The 20,000-nt window shown below is 36.6% G+C and overlaps 3 protein-coding genes across 4 annotated transcripts in view; 2 read left to right on the plus strand and 1 right to left on the minus strand.

The window, feature by feature from the left end:
• The window catches only part of LOC138040222 (deoxyribonuclease-1-like), a 17,031-nt gene extending 16,740 nt beyond the window's left edge, over positions 1 to 291 (plus strand). For both annotated transcript variants that reach the window (XM_068885988.1, XM_068885993.1), the window contains exon 10: positions 1 to 291. This exon is cut by the window's left edge and continues 1,017 nt beyond it. The gene's annotated coding sequence lies outside the window, so the exon portion shown is untranslated.
• Positions 292 to 3,410: 3,119 nt separating this feature from the next.
• On the plus strand, positions 3,411 to 13,386 carry LOC138040234 (PTB domain-containing engulfment adapter protein 1-like). Its single transcript, XM_068885998.1, has 10 exons — positions 3,411 to 3,608; positions 3,724 to 3,797; positions 4,878 to 4,949; positions 5,731 to 5,841; positions 6,913 to 7,050; positions 7,567 to 7,785; positions 8,268 to 8,691; positions 9,706 to 9,854; positions 10,150 to 10,201; positions 12,042 to 13,386. The coding sequence occupies exons 1-9, from the start codon at positions 3,563 to 3,565 to the stop codon at positions 10,177 to 10,179; spliced, it is 1,263 nt and encodes a 420-aa protein (XP_068742099.1). The 5' UTR covers positions 3,411 to 3,562; the 3' UTR covers positions 10,180 to 10,201; positions 12,042 to 13,386.
• A 1,642-nt stretch (positions 13,387 to 15,028) lies between these two features.
• The window catches only part of LOC138040243 (PAXIP1-associated glutamate-rich protein 1-like), a 5,093-nt gene continuing 121 nt past the window's right edge, over positions 15,029 to 20,000 (minus strand). The window contains exons 1-3 of the mRNA XM_068886008.1: positions 19,708 to 20,000; positions 19,494 to 19,576; positions 15,029 to 18,169 (exon numbers count right to left, since the gene is read on the minus strand). The exon at positions 19,708 to 20,000 is cut by the window's right edge and continues 121 nt beyond it. Of these exons, the coding sequence (XP_068742109.1) occupies positions 18,057 to 18,169; positions 19,494 to 19,576; positions 19,708 to 20,000 (489 nt within the window). The 3' untranslated portion in view covers positions 15,029 to 18,056. The remainder of the gene's footprint in view (positions 18,170 to 19,493; positions 19,577 to 19,707) is intronic.

A 20,000-nucleotide genomic window follows, 5' to 3' on the forward strand; every position in this document is an offset into this window, starting at 1 on the left:
AACGCTCACATGATTCATATGCATGGGAAAGTGAAAGTGTTTTTCTTCCAAGCCAAATAATTCAGTTCTACGTTCTGATGCACCTCTCGAAACTTTCCTAGTTGATAGTAAGCATTTAGCTAATTCCATCTTTGAGGGCCATGAGTAATTTGTAATTATTTGTGTCTCTCGTAAAATAAAGTGTTCTTCCTCCAAGCGAGAATGTTTTTGTATCCTGATCCGCGTTCCTCGAAAGTCTCGAACCTTTCTGATTTTCTTTGACGTGCCGTAGTACTGTTCCCTTTGAGTCAAACTATGCTTTGGTGACCCCGGAGCATTCAATGGGGACAATCCTCTCTTAATCCTACGAGGTGGGGGATAGATATGAGAAGAAAACGAGCTGCAACCGGGGAGAAAGGAAACGAAAGGAAATACAGGGATAAACAAAGAAAGCCCAGAAAAGAGGCCTATGCTATAAAAGAGCAGTTTTGTGGCAGGATTTGCTCCAGCCTACCTTTTCTCTCTTCCAAGATTTTCCGAGTAGTTCGTTTTCTTTCTCCAGAAACCTCTAGCTCTGCAGAGGAGCTCGGAGACGCAAGGGCCACGGCAAATTCGCCCTTCTGCGTCAAGTCCCGATCAAACGATCTCCGAGCATAGGAAGAAGGTCAAGCCGAAAGAGATTCTAATCATAAAACCTTGCCAAATAAGGAGAGCCGCTTTTCTGTGAGAGGACCATCACACACAATATTTTTTCCGACAACGATCATTTTCAACCACATTAGAGTTTTCGTTTATTGTATAAAATTCTTTCGCGAACAATGTTAAATCGTAGGGGTTCATGAAGTTTAATTTTGGTTATTTTTGGTTTATTTGCAAACAGGATTTGTGTTTTGTTCCCCTGTTCCGCCGAGCCAGAATCTCATTCGCCATGTTACCTTTTTTTTTTCCTTCCACATCGATCCGTGAAAATGCTATTACATTTTCTTTCAAAGCCTCTTCTGCAAACAGAATAAACAATAGATTTTAGGGCGGAAGATGAGGCGTAATGTTGGCTTGCGAATCGGTCCGCCACAAATCAAATACCCTCTGAGAATATCAGATGAGAAGTGCAAATAATTAGCGTGCACAACTTACAAATCTCTTTAGAAACAAACTGCCGGCAGTTCTTTATTTTAACTGAAGCTGTTCGGTATGAGGGACTGGTAGACGAAAACACATAGCTAGATCCTACTAATTCATGAAAAACTGGCTAATTATAGTTCTTAAAAGGGAAAACTAAACGGAAGAGGTTTTCTTTGGTATGAAAAATGAATAATTCAGTTTATCCGTAGCCACGTCAATATAACTTGATGCATCAACAATAATTAAGTGAAAAACAGGAAAAAGGCAGTTAATTTTGCAGCAGTCTATTGTATAAATAGTTTTGCTCAATACTGTTTCCAGGCGACGCCTAAATATTGTTGCACATGGGGTAGTCATTCCACTTTACTGGTGTTATGTAATGAGTTTAAAACGTACAGCGGCGACGTCGCCGAAAACGCCAGCTCAAAATATTTGCACTGTCGTAAACCTCTTCCTCAATTATATCCATCCCGTTCGAGTGCTAAAAACACGCATGTTGTGTAACATGAAACAAGATTTGAAAGTTATGAAAAACAAATTGAGGCCTAAGAATGTTGATAATGTAGAAGAGAACAGAATATCTTACAATGAAGGGGAAACTCGCCTTTTTTGGCTAATCGTATCAGTTACCATGACGACACCTACATCGTCGCAAAAAGATATCTAAAAAAGAAAATCCTAGTATTTCATCATTATCCACGAAATAAAAACACTAACATTTACTTGAAAAACAAGCGATAAAAAGTGACTTCGTTTCGACCGTTGTACGGTCATTTTCAAAAATTCCCCATATATACAAATTTAAAACAGTAAAAGTCTAAAATATTTGCTTAAGAATCCAATCCATCCTTAAGCAAATACTTTAGGCTTTAATCGTTTCAAATTTGTATATATGGGGAATTTTTATGAACTTGAACTTGGAATTAATTGGAGTTGGACCTTAAGGGCGGTGTTTACTAATTCAAAGGTATTTTTGCCCCGGTTTATGATTATACGGGAAATGTAGCCCTTAACAAGTGTTATTGAAATCGAAAAAGAAAATTGGCGGAAACCACGCATTTTTCGGAGATAATTCATGAACAATATTTGTAAAAATCTTCAAAATACAAAGCCACGCATGGCGTTCTTTCTCAAATTGAAGCTTAATTATCTCTGAAAAATGCATGCATGGTTGTCCCCAATTTTCTTTCTGACTATCAATAGTACTTACTAAGATCTTCTTTCTCTGCATAATTTTAAACCGCGCAAAAATATCCCTGTATTTGTGAGCATCACCGATAGGAAATCCGAGTATCTCGAGATGCGTAGAACTTATGCGCAATAACCATAGTAGGCACCGTCCTTAAAATGACCGGAGAAGGGTCGATGCGTCGTCACTTTTTACCGGAAATATATGTGGCAAAGCGCGTGCAACACGAAATTAAATTTTGTGTTAAATTATGTTTTGTGGCCTTTTCGTTGCCGTCACCTCCGTCGCAAGTGCATGGTGCGGGCGAATATGACATACACGTTCAATGTTCCATTGATAAGACTCGCAATATTGCGCCATATGCAATAGGCAGGACCACTTCAGTTGCAAGAGGCCCGGTACTGCAAGGTACAAGAAAGCAGGAAATTAACCCCTCTTCGTACACAATGCGTAGAAAAACATTCAGAGATTGAACCGAAAACCGTGAACATTTGAAATATTTATGAAATGCTATTGTGTTTTAAGTAAAAAGACAATCACGATCGTTTTAAGTCTCTGTGAAGCGTTCCCGCGTGACAAAGCCCAAGGACGTCTGCTGCACAATGGGAAATGTCAAAGTCAAATCAACGTGTTTACAGTTTTCGGATTCGCACAGAAAAGCAGTCCCCATTCGGTATAGTTTTCTCGTGTGTGGAAGCTCTGGTCTTGTGGTGAAAGGGAAGAGCAAATAAATCAAATCCAGACACTCTGAGTCCTTGTTGAGTCCTGCATTTCGGTCTCAGTCTCTAATACGCATTTCTTTCCCTCTCTTCGAAATGAGGGCGTGATGGTTGAGTGCTAGTTTGAGACGTCAATTACGTATAAATCCTAAGAATCACTTAAGACTTAGGTTCTTTTCTTGTACTTCCGACTTAAAAACGAGAAATTCCAACATACAGTGTGTCGACAGTGGCAGGAATTGTCGATTTATCGTAGGTATCTTTTAATACATAATAAATTTTTACTTTGCCAAACAAAAAGGATGCCAAACTTTCTCATAGACGAGTCAGATAGGAACGAGGAAGTAGACGTCACGAATAAAGCTTACACTACCAGCATATAGTCTTACTGAAAATACCGCTGATCGATTAGGCGCAGAACATAAACAAATATTGTTACAACCTTTGGGATATCGAATTCTCGGGTTCCTTTGAAGGATTTGATCTCATGTGCGACTTGTGTAAGAACGAATCGAAAAGTTGAGGCCTTTTCTCCGCAAAGAGAGGAATTAGTATGGCTTCGGTGTTGAAGAAGGCATCTAAGAAAGGCAAACCTCAAGGTAAAACGAGTTCTACTCGTGTTTTGAAGCTACTCTTTAATTTCTTTGAATTTAGTTTCTCATGTTTGATTGAAAATCACTTGGAACGTCCACCAATATACGATTCGTTTTATAGAGAATTCAACGCAGAGGAAATGGCTGCATTCAACAGAAGCGTTACAGCAAGGATCGGTAATATATTCTGTGAAGGTAACCTTCTCCAAAATTGTTGTTACTCGCCGCCGGCATGTGGATTTTAATTTGAATTCCAAGGGCAAAATGTTGTGTGCACCAACCGCATATGTTCAAGCGTTATCCAAAACGGCGAAGGCATATTATGATATTTCAGCATGAAGACACGATTTCTTATTTGTATGCGCGTCTATTTCTCAATTTTGCTAAATGAGTTGCCTTCCGTTCTTAAAATGTACACGTATGCGATCTTCTTGAGGTTGATTCGCATTTGATCCAGCTATTGTCGCTTGCCGTTACCGTGTCGAGCCACCAAACAAAGGAGATTAAATGTCCTGTCATCAGAAACCTTGGCTGATGAGAAGAAAATTTATAAGCTCTTTAGAAAACGTAACCCCTTTTGCAAATTGGTCCGAAGTTTCCTTGTTCCGAGCACCAAAAATCTGGCTATAAATTAATGTGTCAATGAACATGTATATAGTTCAATTTAAATGCAATCCTTGGTGCTAATTTGCTTCAAAATGCCTAAAGGCTTTCTTCGGGAACAAAAAGAGCGAAATATTATTTGTTAATCGTCGCTTAATTAAATCTGGCCTTGAAGCCAAATTTTAACTCGCGTTGTACATTTCGAAAAGCCTTGTTGTTGTACACACGTGATCCTCATCAATGGAACAATATTCTTTTATTTGTTACGATTATGCGAGAAAATAACGTGAGGTACGTACTTGTCCGAAAGAGTTCAGCGAATGAAGTACATTCTAACTGCTCAATTTTAGTACATGAAAGCTTAAAATTTGCATTTACAGTAAATTACAACCGACGCAAATTGAAAACGGTTGTACTTTGACAACCGTCTTTTCTTATAAGTAAAATTTTCAAGGATACAGGACACTTTCTCTTGCTAGATTTTTTCTTTCATTGAAGTTGAAACAACAGGAGGACATTGACCATCAAGTTAAATTATCAGACACAAATGCAAATGAAAAAATAATAATTTTCACATTAATGTTGACTATCTTCAATCCCTTGAAGAATTTTGGGGATCAACCTCTTTTTCTATTAATCATTTTTTTTATGGTTGTTTCATAATTTATAAAGCTTCTGGGATTTACAGAGGTTGCTCAAGCCAAAGGCACCGAAGTTGTGAGGGAAGCTATCAAGAAAGTTCGTGTAAGTAATTAAGACTTGTTAAAAGTTTACTCTGTACATTGACCACTGCCAGGTGACCTACAAGTCATTATCTTAATAACCAGCATTTGTTATTTCCCCTCCAAGGTCACAACTGACATCAACCCAGGAAAGCTAAAACTTGGAAAATGAGTGTGTTGTTTCTATTGCATGTATATTTTTGAGGTGAATGGAATGTTAGGAGGAAAGGTAGACATCATCTCTAAATTTGTTGTCACGCTTTTCTACGACTCAGATCCTAAGTGATTCAGATCATAGGCTACGGGCATTATTGCTGCCTTCAGATCAGGCCTGCAAATATTCGCTTCGACGAACATGCAAATTTGACATTCCTAAAATAAACACGAAACGCGCAAGAAGTAGTTTTATTATTAAGTCAAGTTTTAATATAAATACGGTATAAATTAATTTTAGATCTTGTAAATAGCTTTTCGAACGAAATAGTTCTTTATTATATAGCATTATCATATATTTAGGTAATTTTTATTATTTACATTTTAACAGTATGCAATTCAGCCCTTGGCTGCCATGTATTGTTTTCAATAAAATCTATCTATCTATCTGTTGGATGACAACATTGTAATCTCAAATGCTTCGAGGAACAGCAATGTTCCTTTCGATAGGTTGCAGAAATAAAATTGACGGATGTTTCAATGATAATAGAATTTGCTAATGAAGAGTGATATCTTCAACATGTACATGTGTATATACTGTCTGTTGCACTTGGCATAACCTTTGGTTCTCAATTTCCATTCTTTTGTAGTTTGCTAATCACATTAAAAAGAGTGAAGCTGGTGTAAAAGCAAGTAAATTGCGGAAAGTCGAAGTCAAGATTTCTATCGATAGCATAAAAATAGAAGAAGCCAAAACCAAGGTACTTGAGTTAATAGGTATTTTTGTACACATGAAAACTTGGTTAACGGTACTTGTATTATTACTTTAAAGTTTGACATGGCAATGGTCAGAATTTATATCCACAAGCTGTAGGGCATGTAGTTCCCGGTGTTGTGGTCTGTCTTCTGTGATGTATCATACACCAAGCTACTCTAAAAATCCAAGGGTAAATAAAGATATATGATGATGATGATGATATGATATATGTACTTAATTTGGCTGATGATCCAGACAGAGCACCCAAGTTTCATTAATAGTGACATTACGATTTTATGTGTTTGGGCCATAAGGTTTGTGATTAGTGCTAAAAACTGGACTGTTAGGTCTCGTGATTATTGTGAGTGTTAATTGCAAGTGTGAATGAGTCACATTAGTAACTCCTCATCTGTGTATGAAGTATAAAAATACTTGTAATGTTTTGCCTTATCCTTTAATGATTGTTATGGTGATTGTTCGTTTTTATGAACACAGCTCTATTAGGGACCAAAATTTGAAAAATTTTGCACATCATTTTGAGCTTAACAATACTGGGATGCATCTTATTAATAATTATCACTGAACAATTATATAATAAGCTCAATAAGTCATTAATAATATATGCATTTTGACTGGTTCTCACCTACATGTATGATCTGTTAGAGGACAGTCACATAGCTGACTTCATCATAAAGTCTTTAATTCTTTATAATGTAAAACAAATTGATTCCATGTTGCCATGCATTTGTTCAGTATAGATCACAGAAAATGTCAAAATGTGGTAACAAAAAAGAAGTATTGCCTCATGTGTCACATTTTGATGTCTTCTGTGATCTGTTACTCAACAGACACATGGAAACATAGGGCTCATCTATTTGTTAAATATATAAAATATATATGTATTATGCTGTGAGAAATGTCGTACATTTATAACTCAAAATACAAAATGTAACTCTGCATAAAGGGATTCGACACCTGTAATAGTATTATGATTGTATAAAGAGAGAATTTTTCATAGAGGTATAATTTTGCTTGCCTCTTCAGTAGCAAGATTAATATGTCATTTCTTTAACAGGAGGAGATCTATTCTTATCCTCTTCACCGCATATCCTATTGTGCAGATGACAAGCGGGACAAAAAGCTTTTTGCATTCATTGCAAAGGATTCAGGAGTTCCACAGCATACATGCTATGTGTTTGAATGCGAGAAAATGGTTTGTTATCTAGTGTTTACTGTTTTGATATTTTGGTGTTTTATTGGTTTTAAAGGTGTAAATGGGATGGGTTTCTACTGCCTTTACTTATACTATAAGAATAACCTCTAGTCTTAGGGGAAAAAGAGCTATAAAGTCAGAGGTTTTGCTCAGAAATTGCTAAAGTTAATAAATGCAACTCATTCAAACATCAATCACTTGCAAAATGGTTAGAGGGAGTTGCACTGAAATTAAATCTCAGCTACGTAAAATCAAATTACCCTTGGTAATCTGTGTCACTGTTAATATAACTAATACTGTATCTTAATACTCAGTGGTTTCAATAACTTTTGAAGAAGAAGCCTAGGCTAATCAATGTAAGCAGTGGTCACTCTTGTCTTTTAGAAAGGTTTGAGTGAAAATCAAGGCAGAGTAGCCGGTAGTGAGGCAAATTTCTGACAACATAGACGGTGGTATATTCCCGGTAAATGGCTTCTAATGAAACCCCTGACGACTATTTTTTGGTTTACATTGAAGGCAGAAGAGCTCACCCTAACAGTTGGGCAGGCGTTTGACTTGGCTTACCGGCGGTTTCTGGAAAAGAAGTCTGCCAATCCTGAGTCTCAGAAGAAATTAACAGAGATGGAGGAGAAAATCAAAGTGGCAGAAGAAGAAAAAGAAGCATTAAGGAGGAAAATCGCTCAGCTAGAGCTTGCTGCCGAGCAGGGTGCACCAGAAAGTAATGGAACCAATGAGGTAAAAATGTATACACTCATCATCAGTTTCATTATCATCTTGAGGTTGGCCCATTCACTCCTCAGGGGTCAGTAGGTTAATGACATCTCAAACGCCCTAGGACACCCCCAGTTGGGGAGTAAAATCGTCTGGCATTAGACAGAGTAAAATCTGCCCGAGACTCACTCCTATGGGTCAATGGGTGGAGGATTGACTGAGAAGGAACGAGTTAAATAGCAGAGCACAAGGGCTCTACTGATTGGGAAGATCAGATCTTTGCGGCTAAGCTAAGATGTTGCTTTTGTGAGAGGAGAAAACCATATTGGCAGATAAACCTTTGGGAGAAGAGTGGAAAACCAGCAAACCCATTAGACATGATGACATGTCCAGTAATCGACCCTGGACACTTTGGTAGAAGGCGAGTGCTAATCCTAACTCCCAAATTGCATAGTCCAATCCAAGTACATCATTGTTTGGTTTTTGAAATGTCTCTATTTTAATAGGCCAACCAAACTCAGCCTAATCAAGATCAATTGGATCTCCTTGGTTCCTTTGGAGGATTTGCTGTCACACCAGTTCCTCAAGCACAAAAATCAGTCCTTCAGGAGACAGCTGGCAAAGAGATGACCTTTGACCCATTTGCAGGGATCACTGCACAACCTCCAACTCCAAACCAAACACAGTCTCAAGAAAGTCCTCCATCATCTCCAGACTTAAACACATTCTCGCCCCAACAAATGGTGGAGTCTGCATCCAAGCCGACGCCCAAGGGCATGGTACCTCAAGCTCTACCTCCTCCACCTACAAAGCAGAGCATTAAAGCAGCAAATCGACTGAGACAAGGTTCCGGAAGCCTCCCGTTGGTACCGTCAGCAACTTCACCAACATCGCCAAAGTCACCAGTCTTTTCACCATCACCCGCAAATGGTAATCTCAATGAAAGATTATTGTGGAACCAAGTACCTTGTTCAAAACATGAATAAATGGATATTTCATTTCTTTAAATGCGCACCAGACTTTAATTGCGGCACAATTGCTCTGGGTCAAAGTTGAACCATTTAATAAATTCAATCTGCTGAAAACAGAAGAAAGAAACACCTTTTGTGCACTGTTGCATGCTAAACAAAATTGATGTACCGTATACATGGTATTGACACTAGTAAAAAGAAATAAATTATTGCAATTCATGCTCTTGCAATGGAGTATCTATTTTCACAAGTACACAATGCTTTGTTTTCATTACATCACATGCATTAATTTACTATAAAGATTATTGAAAGGCACTCCACTTTTATTAAATGAAAGTAATGGCCATGCCATATCGGGCTTTACAAGCAGCACTGTCAACTCTCCTGGATAATCCGGGAGACTGTAGATTTTGGACCAAAAATCTCCCGACCTCAAGATTATGATCTGAAATCTCCCAATTAATCGCCGCAGTTTGTCATTTCTAGTGAGAATCGATTTTCACAACAATAAAATTTCAAATAGTTTGTGTTTTTTGAGTTATTTTAACATCGATAATAACAAAATTCAAATGTTTATATTCCTCATAAACTCCAATAAACCATTTTTGGAAGGGTTGCTATTGACAGATCGTAATTTGAGCAATGTGATTGGACGGAAATAAACCAATCAAATCAAATGTTGCAATCCCAGTGACATCTTTTTCACACGTTTTTTGACTTTTGCCTGGGTATTGTGACAGTGTACTTTCTTTTTGTGGAAAAGACGCAATATGATGTCATCAGAAATGATGTCACAAGTGTTATGACGTCATCATCCGATCCCTATCTTCTTTTTCTTCTCAAAATAGAACAAGGGATTACCAGGAACAACTTCAGCTTAAGCCACGCTGCCTCTTATACAATTTTCTTGTCTTTGATTACTGTGCATTGTTTTTGTCGACTGCAATATATTTTTTCACTTATTTCCCATTAGAATTGGTACAAACAGATGACAATTTATCACACAGCAAGGTTAACGGGAATCCTTTCTCCAATAGCATAAATGGCACAGATTCCTTTGAAGAAAGTTTGTTTAATCCATTCACTTCACAAAAAGGCGAGAGAAATCAAAACACTATACAGGTTGGTCAATTTGTGAGATTCGAACTTATTTTATGGAAACAAAAAGCTACTATTTAAGTCTTCAACAAAGGGCAGCCTAGTTTCTGGTACAAAAACGAATACTGCATCTATTGCGTTATTGGGTATTTACAGCACTGAATTTTATTCACCTGCTCAAAAATAAAATTCAAAAGGAAAAAAAAGAAGACACTGTTATTTGAAAAGTGATAAAAAATACTAATAAAAAAGGATTGCCAAGAATGAATTTTACAATAATATTGTTTTATTAACAGTGGAACTCTCCTTTTTTACACAGGCTCCAGGGTTTGTAGAGAATTTAATTTAGAAAGCAAGAGGAGGAAAGCTAGGTATTTATTAAGTAGCAATAATATTAAATTCTTTCTATCCATTTGTAGTAGAATTTATCTTGGTTGGGTAAAGTAACATACTATATACCTCTTACTAACCAAGTTTGAGGTCCATAATGTATGTTACGCACCAAGTTTTCTTCCATTGATTATGGCCCAAGTGCAAAGCATGCGGGCCATAAATCAACAGGAAAAAACAAGGATCCGTAACTTTCAGTGCGGACTGAGAAAACGAGGTTAGTAAGATATTAAATTTTATTATATCTCTGAGGTACAGTTGTAGTTGGGTGTGCGGGAAAGGAAACTAGTTGAAGACAAGCAGAAGGTTCAACTGCCACAAAGATTGCCACTTCAAAATCCAAAAGAAAAATGAATAAAGAAGATTTAATCTTTTTGGCTTTTTGAGATTATAGTTGCTTGCAAGATTCAAATGGTTTTAACATGTAACATAAACGATCGACAGAAAAAACTTTTTACAGAATGTTTTATCAAAATTTAAATTTAGTGGGTCGTACTGTAGTCTGAATACAGCTCGCTAATTTAGCTTATTTATATTATTGTACACAGGGAACTTCCTTTTTTGACGGGTTTATTTATCTTCTGTGTGTGAGAGATGTTAAATACCAAGAATAGAGGTTTTAAGCTACCTTTGGAGTAATAATAATTGACTGATTTAATTCAAGTCTTCTTACCCACCCTCTTTTTTGAGCACTGGTGCACTGTAGGGTGCATACCAACTCTGTTTTGGATGCATCACCTCTTAGAAAAGTTGATCATTTTGTGAGCTATAACCCAGATGGTGCTGGTCAGGGCATTTATCTGCACAAATCCCTGCAACAACTATCACGACTTTAATTCAACAACACTAGTAACTTTTTACTGCCTCGACCGACAGGTAGTACCATGAGCAAACACACCTGTTGTTGGCCATTAGTAAACAGCCAAACAACGAAACAGCAAAACACCATGTATGACCCCACCATAAATTGAATACTAACCGACAAAGGTTGGATTTGAGATTAAATATAGTTTTAGGCCTCACTAGGCCTAAAACGTTATTGCACCTTAGAAGTAATTGAGATTAAGATTATGGATTCAGATTAAAACTGAGATTAGGAGCAATAACTTTTAGGCCTAATTAGGCGTATCCAACCCTCAGTGAAACAAAGCGCCAAAACACCACCATACATTGAATACTCTCTGGCAAAGGTTGGATTTGAGATTAAACATCATTTTAGGCCTAATTAGGCCTAAAAAGTTATTGCTCCTAATCTCAGTCTTAATCTGAATCGATAATCTCAATCTCAGTTACTTAGGAGCAATAACGTGTTAGGCCTAGTTAGGCCTAAAACTATATTTAATCTCAAATCCAACCTTTTGTCGGTTAGTATTCAATGTATGGTGGGGTCATAAATGGTGTTTTGATGCTTTGTTTCACTGTTTCGTTGTTTAGTAATGTCCCCTGTTGTTGAGAACTCTATAAAGACATTTTTATTTGAGAAGTGTATGCTTTTGTGGCCGTGGCAGAACAGACATTTGGATTGGTTAATTTAACACTACATGTCCATTGATTCATTTGAAATTTTGAAATTTCTAACGCAATGTTTCACGTGAGAAAATTCAAAGTTTTGGGATTTTCAGTGAAGTCAATGAATCTTTAGTACATGTATTTGGATGGTTAAAAGGTTTGAAATATTGTTCTCGGGTGTATCACCTGAAGATAGACTTCTATTGAAGGTTGTTGAATAAAAGAAAATTTGTGAATCATGAAGTAAGGAAAAAAGCATCCATTGATTCACCAATAGATATACAATGGTGTATTTTTTTTTCTTTTTTTCAGGATACCATTCATTGTTGTGCATTCCCTGTTACATTGCAAACTAGACCTCAGATCACACATCTGGAATGGAGAGATGCTGAATTATTTTCTTCTGAAAAAGGGAAACTTGTTTGAGAATGATGAGATGGAAGTTGCACAAATTTAATTACTCTTATATACAGACTGGAGATGTAAATATTGGTGTTTTAATTGAGATTAAAACATGAAAGAGGTTATTCATTTTGCAATGTTCAAAGTCATGTATGCAGTTCCAGAAAGCCAGTGGCAATCCAATTGAAATGATTGTCTTGTTTCTATTGGGTTTCTTGGGCAATATCGCCCTATACAATTCATCCATAAAGAGATGACTAGAACTTCTGTTAATTGCTTGGATCGAATAATAAATATATTAAGAGCTCTATTTTGATGAAAAAAAAAAGAGAATAACCAATCTATAATATGCCTTCTCTATTCCTTTAAAGAATGTTAGATACTTAAACAAGGAGTATTAAAAAATAACCAAGGCTATTGTAAGAGAGGGCCTGATTATAGATTGTGAAAAAGTAGATGAAATTTTGCATGCTGGCCTCAATTTACCCAGAAGTTTTATTGCTTCATTTTTATTTTATCCATTCTAATAAAATTAATGCACTGAAGTGGCTGAAGTGTTTAAAAAAGTGAGTCACCTAAGGCGTTTGTGTTCAGCAGCCAAAACTCACATGTACTTGATTGGTTGTCAGAGCTTTCACATGATCTTGCTGTGTTGGGACAGTATGATATAAATGAGGAAAATGGAGACCAAAAATTAATATGAGGAATAGTGGGTACCCAAGAGAACCAAGAAGTTGGTGGTTTTTTAGAACTCTTAAGCTTTGTCAACTCTTCTTTTGTGTACGGTGAATATTATTATTATGGTGTATATATTATCATTATGTTAAAAAATAATGATATGGGACGTACACGTTTGAGCAGAGATATTAATCTTTCATAGGACATTAATTAGCTTCTTCTTCACAAGGATTGTTCATTTTTCAATGAAATGGAATTTTTCAAAATATTTAGGAGGCATTTAGTGACCTTAAAAATGCTGTTTTTGCCCACGAAATAAATTTGACAGTTTATAGGGGCTTGACATTAACGAAGAATACTTGATATGCATGGTGAAATTTAAAGATTTTTGTTAATAAACAACGCTAATAACACAGTTGTTCTACTTTTACAAAATGAAGTGGAAAGGACTTGCATTTTTGCAATAGTCTTTCTCTAATGTGTTTGTGTTCTTTACAATTAGATAGCAAAATTGACAATAATGGCACACCTTTTTACTGACTTGTGACATAGAAAGGAATACACACAGTAAAATACATTTGTGTGTGTGTGTTTGGTATTTATTTGTTCAAGCAGGTTGAAGTTTTGGCAGCTATTCAGCTTGTGCGGACCTGCTATAGCCACCCACCCGTACGCTCACAAAGTACCCATACACAACACCAGGAAGGACATCCCCTAGACCCTTCTCAGATAGTGCATGGGTTCATTAAACCGTAGGCCCCATCTCTCAAAATAATAATTATCTTCCATGTTCACAAGTTCCCTGTAATCCATTGGTCCCTTTGCAGTGAGACTTAACAGATTTTACTTGTCAACTGGATGCATTGACCTTGTGCGTTTGAGGTGTCAATAGGTTCAGCAGTCTCCTCCATTAGGCCGAGAAGACATGAAAGTGTAACCATTATTTTGCGGATGTAATTACAAAGGCAGCACTTTCTCCTCAGTTTTTATAAGACCCTGAGTGTTGGTCTGGCCGGGGTCGAACTCACAACCTCCCGCATTGCAGCCCGGTGCTCAACCAACTGAGCCACCAGTGTGCTGTGTGTGTCGTAATCTTAAGAATGATGGTAACACAAGTGAATTCAAGCCACATTGTAATGCTTTACTGAAGCTGTGCTGTCAATGCTAGGGGTGGCAAATGATACCTCCAAAATCTTGGCACTCACAAACTTCCGATCTCGACAGTCTTTGCGAAGAGTCTTGAAGTCTTGTTTATATTGCATTTATTTCGGTGTGAAGTCTTGCATGTTTTGGTCTTGGTCTTGGATTCGCAAACAAGGGTCTCGGTGAGTCTTGGATTTTACCATTCGTTACCCCTAATGTTATACAGCAATAAAAACAAAAATGTTTTATTTGGGAACCGTGACACATTGCCTTCTAGGAGTGATATTTAATAGATTTTACATTGTCTAAGACCAGAGGATTTTACTCATCAATATTATTGAAAGAGGGGGAAGGGGGTGGGGGGGGGCAGTTCAGGAGTCAGTGGGTTAAAGAACCGAAATGACCAGAAATGACCCCAGTCTATTAGATGTACGCCCAATTAATTTTTGACATTCTACACGATGTCCCTTCCCTACCTATTTCCAACAATAAGGAAAGGGTATAAGTTAGCGTTATTTTTAGCTTTGGGTAAAAGCAGCTGTTTATCTTTACTTGAAGAGCAACATTATGGGGAGATGTGCCACGTTAATAGGCCATTTCCGAGTTCATGTCTGCCTCCTCTTCAAAGCGAGTCTAAGTGCAAAGTTTTTTGTGATGGTAATTAGTTCTACTTTACATATGAATGAAAACTAATTTTCATAAGAAAAACTTCGCACTTAAACTCGCTTTGAAGTGGAAGCAGACACGAACTCGGAAATGGCCCATTATTTGTATTCCAAGACACGAGTGATGTTGAAGTTGGGGAAAAGAGCAAGGGGACACTTTGTGATGCTTATTGAAAATCCACCTGCATGTAATTAGGGTCAATCCTGGACATATCTGTTTATGTCCCAATCAGATTCAATTCTGGCAGTTAATGTTCTTGTAATTACCCATTTGTAGGCCTTTCTTTTCACAAACACCAAGACCTGTACCCGTACCCATTCCATATTAAGAGTGACATAAACAGATTTTACTCTGTCTAATGCCAGACAATAATTTTCCTGTAAGTGAGGGACGATTTAGGGGTAAAAGAATTAAATCACTAATTTTTTATTCATGCAGATAAAAATTTATTACCAGGTAATTATTAAACCCTTTCCCTTCTGATACAACATTTTCTTGATTTAAATTAACTTTTTGTTAAATTCCTTCCATTAGATGTTTCAAGTACAAAAATAGTGGCTGCATGGATATAAACCTTAGTACTAGTGTCATCACATGTACAATCTTTCAAAACTTGCTTTGAGTTTGCAAATGTGACACAACAATGCCACTTATATTCCAAGCTCCACTAAGTTATCTTAGTGCAGCTTAATAATGGCACCAGTAGAACCCTAAAATGTTGGTTTTTATGACCAGTTTTTACAATGTGCTTTTATAAAAAACTGTAGGTCTCAGCTTGAGCTGTGCCAATGTTAGGTTACAATACTAATAATAAGTACATGAAAATGACTCATTTCTGGCTGGCTAAAAAAAGTGCTAGTAACAAGTTTACAGTTGAATGACTTTTAACCAATAGTCCAATTATTTTATTGATCTGTTGAATGAACTTGAGAGAAAATCGCTTGCCTTCAAAATTGCACTTGTTTTGATTTTCTTTTCTTTCTGGTTCAAATATATTATTAAGTTCTCACGTGATATCTCATGCAATAACATGGATGACAAAATTTCAGTGTTAATTCATAATTTCATGTGAAATTACAATGTCGTCATGGCAACGTTTTCCAGTGCCAAAATGGTGTCCAGGTTTGAAAAAACCTGCATCTTATGAACATTATTTGTCACCCATGATATTAATAGCTAATCAAATGGTATACGGGAGGTTCGGGAAATTATTTGATTTTGGGCAAAATGCACATGCAATATTATTCCCTAATTTCACTAGTTACCATTTGATTACCCATACTAATAAATTTGGAATAAACAAGCACTTGTAAATTTGTCCTATTAATGGGCTCATACAATTTTGTCAGTCTGAAAAATTTACTTGTGTTTATTTATACCACATTGCACTTGCATTCATGAGATTGCCTATTACTTGCAATATAAATTTTGAAAATACTCAAGGAGACTCAAAAGGGCTTTCTGCAATAATTATCATAATTTAGCGTTGGGTGTCCAATGGTAAAAAAAATAACAATACTGTTGTAGGGCAATTTTTCAAGGGTGCCCTTGGGACCCAGATGGTTGGCAATTGGGTGACAGTACAGCACTGCTAAAAGACCCTCTAAAACTCTATTTGTGATAAATGATATTTACATGTTAATTTGGTCACCTAGTATTTATTTTAAAATGTCTTAAGCCCTATTAAATTCTCTAGCCTAATTAGTCATTTTCAAGTTCATAAAAATATCCCCATTTACAAAAAATTAATTTGAAACAATAAAAGGCTACAAATATTTGCTTAATAATCCAATCCATCTTTTACACATGAGGGGAGCTTACGCAAGAACGACAACGACGGCTACGAGGACGCCACAAAACAATAGCTTTAATTACCGTTAGCAAAAACAATACTTCTGCACACACCCCACGTGTGTTTTACATTTTGGTACATTTACATGTATTTGCCGTCCTCGTCCTGACAACGACGTGAATTGACCAAATTTGAGGTTGTGTAGAGGACGTGAGAACCTAACGAAACATTTTAATTTTTTCCCAAACAACCACACCGTTCATGCCAATTTTATTCCTGCCATGTTGATACACACTTACTATACCATTCCGAATGACTTGAGGTTATAACAAAATTATTCGCCGAAGGCGAAGTGATTATCAGTGAATATTCACCGAGACGAAGTCGAGGTGAATATTTACCGATAATCACTAGTATAAATAATCACTAGTATAAATATACAGGTGATTATTTCAAAAAAGAGAAGAAAAAAAAAACATTTCAACATGAAATCATCTTCACTTACAGTGGCAAAACGACTAATGGCAGCCATTTTGTCCGTCGAGGTGATTATCGGCTGATAATCCGAGATAGCGAGCCAATGAGAGTGCACGATTTTGTATAATCACCTGTGTATTTATACTAAAACAAAATTATTACAATAAAGGGGAAATAATATTTTTAGACCACGTTCTCGTTGGCGGCGGCGGCGTCGTCGTCCTTGCGTAAGCTCCCTATTGACCCCTGGGGGTGAGACTTGACAGATTTTACTCTGTCTAATGCCAGACGATTTTGTTCGTCAACTGGGGGCAAGTACCGAAGTTCTCTTGAGACTTTTGTTTCTGAATAATGATAATTACAGTGTATATGAAAATGTGGTCTATTCTCAGAATTATTTATTAAGTTTACTTAGTAAAAATATTCACCAAAGTGGAAGTAAATAATGGTGGATATTTTATTATGCTGCAGAGCACAACATAAGCTGAATAATTTATGGCCTAAGAGGATTGATTACTGGAGGAAGACATTTTGGTTTTTTCGCCTGCTTATACATGCAGGTAAAAGGTTTCAGCTTAACAGATCTTCACTATTGTTACGTGGTATATACTAATTGTTATTGTTATTATTATTCTTATTATAATTATTATTATTCTTATTATCATAAATATTATTATTATTAGAGCAGTTTTCAAATGAGTGTCGTAAAACCAAAACCAAACTAATTACTTTGGCCAATCAAAAAGGACAGAGACAATCCAGTAAGCCAATCAAAACTTGAAGTAATTACACGTAGCCGACACAAAGCGTGGGAAAATGTGCATGCGCGAGCCATGATTGGTTTTGCTTTCACTTCTGATTGGTTGAAAGAGTGGCCAGAGAACTTTGAACCAATCACTGAGTGAAGTAGATGCAAAACCAAAGTAATTTGCTAATTACTTTCGACACTCAATTGAAAACCGCTCTATTATTATTATTATTATTATTATTATTATTATTATTATTATTATTAACAACATTAGAATCTCCATCCCATTGAAGTATGTTTTGTTGACTACAACATTTCCGATCAATAATGCATGTGTTATTATTATTACAAGCAGTCCAACGTCATCATATATCCTGTCTTTCAGTCATGTACCCTTTTTTGTTGGGGCAGCATCTCCTGTTTATGTGCTCTTGTTATCAGAATCTCTCGCATCTTTATTATTCATGTCTCTAAATCTTTTTAGATCAGATATGACATTTTCTAACGTTCCAACTCTTTTCCTTTGAAACCGTTCTAAAAATTAAAAACAGCGTGCATCATCATAAAAAAGAAGCTATAAATTATGTGTAAAATAATTTCAACTAAACAGAGGAGAAAAGCGGCTGGGGAATGTCCTGAAAATGAGAACGGTAAGACTGAAAATGGATGAGGGGGTTTCGTTTGTAATGAAACTGAGATGCTGAGTCAGTGCAGAGGTGAAACAGAGAAATGGATTTATCGACTGATTTGATATGCAGCCCAGTCAAAATGGTTTTGGGTAGGAGGCAAGATGGCTTTAGTTGTAGGCATCTGGTCCTTGCCTGGTAGGCAGGTCCAAGGCATGCTCCCCAGAAATATTTTGAAAATTTCTGCTTCAAATGGTTGTATCTGGCACATTTTAGGGGTTTCCCTTGCTTCCAGAAAGTGTGAACATATAGTTGTCCAAGGCTGCTGCCTAAGAAAATTTTAAAGGGGCCCTCAGAGCTAAACGCCAAGAACTTAGGACCCCAACTTATGAAGTGAAAGGTGTTGCTGTGAAAAATTAAGGCGCCCAGAGCTATTCTTTGGGAGCCCCAGGCTACCGGGCTCCTGTTAGGCAACAGCCTTGGTTGTCTGATATAAATGCGACCATTTGCAGTCAATAATGGTACGTCAATAGTCCAAACAACGCAAACAAAGTCCTTATGAAATCAACAAATCAACAAATCCTTAAAAAAACATCAGTGTATAAATGAAAAACTAAAGGTTTCTAAGACGACATACCAGATATCTTACAAAATAATTAAGTTTCCCAATTTGTTTACCGTGGCAAAATTACCATTGATAATTATCATCAACCAAGTTGATAAATCCATTTCTGTACTTAATGTCTGAAAGCTGACATTTGCATCACCTCACATTGGATAGCACACTTTCTGTTAGTATGCAAATAGGCCTGGTTCACACAGTTGGAATATATATTGGAGAAAATTAATGCTTATGTCTATGCAAGCAAGATGCTAGCAAGATGAAGTAAAAAGAGCTCTTATTATGTGCATGACAACAACAACCATCCATTTATTTGCCAAATTCGAAAACATTTTATACAACAGAGTAAATTAATTTGATCAGGCAAAAAACCACTCAGAATAGTTATAAACTAAACGAGCTGTGTAGTTTCAATAAATTATTGTTTGCATTTTCTGGGTTGTCACACACACACACACGACTAATAGAATAGACAAGAGGATAAATAATGAGATAAACTAATCTAAGGGAAATACATTTAGAGAAAAAAAAAACAGACAAAGAAACAAAAAGAAAAAGAACCCCAACACTAAAAATGTGTGAAGACTCAAACTAATATCGTGAAGCAAACCTGTCTTGGGAATTTTCCTTGTGATGTGTGAAGTTTCATCAATAGATTCTTCTGTGTAATCAAAGGCAGATGGTTCATGTGTTCTGAAATGCAGTAAGGAAGAAGATTTTACTTGGCAAAGCAGATAGGATAGAATAGCTTCTAACTGTTCTCATGGATAAGAATACAAGGGGTGATGAACGGTAAACGAAATCCGCTACGATTTTTTACTCACTTGTCTCTTTCGATGGTTAATTTTGAGGCAGAGACCTCGTCCGAAATTTGTTTGCCCCGTGTAATTTCTTCAGCCGGACTATTAGCCCTTTCACTTTCACCCTCTTTTAAAAAAGTACCGGACTGAACAGTATTCTCTTTTGGATCGCTTCTATACTCTTTCACTTTTAGTTCGATGAAGCCTTTTTTCTCTATTTCACCGTACAGAAGAAGCACTTTTAAAGGAATATCCCATATTTCTTCCTCCGGATCATGTCCCTCTTGACAGCTAACAAGCTCGTCATCACTATTTGG

The sequence above is a fragment of the Montipora capricornis genome, chromosome 1, assembly GCF_036669925.1.
Source record: "Montipora capricornis isolate CH-2021 chromosome 1, ASM3666992v2, whole genome shotgun sequence".
NCBI classification, from domain to species: Eukaryota; Metazoa; Cnidaria; class Anthozoa; order Scleractinia; family Acroporidae; genus Montipora; species Montipora capricornis.

Bases quoted from the DNA above. Each gene is read 5' to 3' on its own strand.
- LOC138040234 (XM_068885998.1), top strand. From the start codon at position 3,563: ATGGCTTCGGTGTTGAAGAAGGCATCTAAGAAAGGCAAACCTCAAG. The intron at 3,798-4,877 runs GTAACCTTCTCC...TAATTTATAAAG, and splicing joins CGGTAATATATTCTGTGAAG to CTTCTGGGATTTACAGAGGT. The intron at 7,786-8,267 runs GTAAAAATGTAT...CTATTTTAATAG, and splicing joins AAAGTAATGGAACCAATGAG to GCCAACCAAACTCAGCCTAA.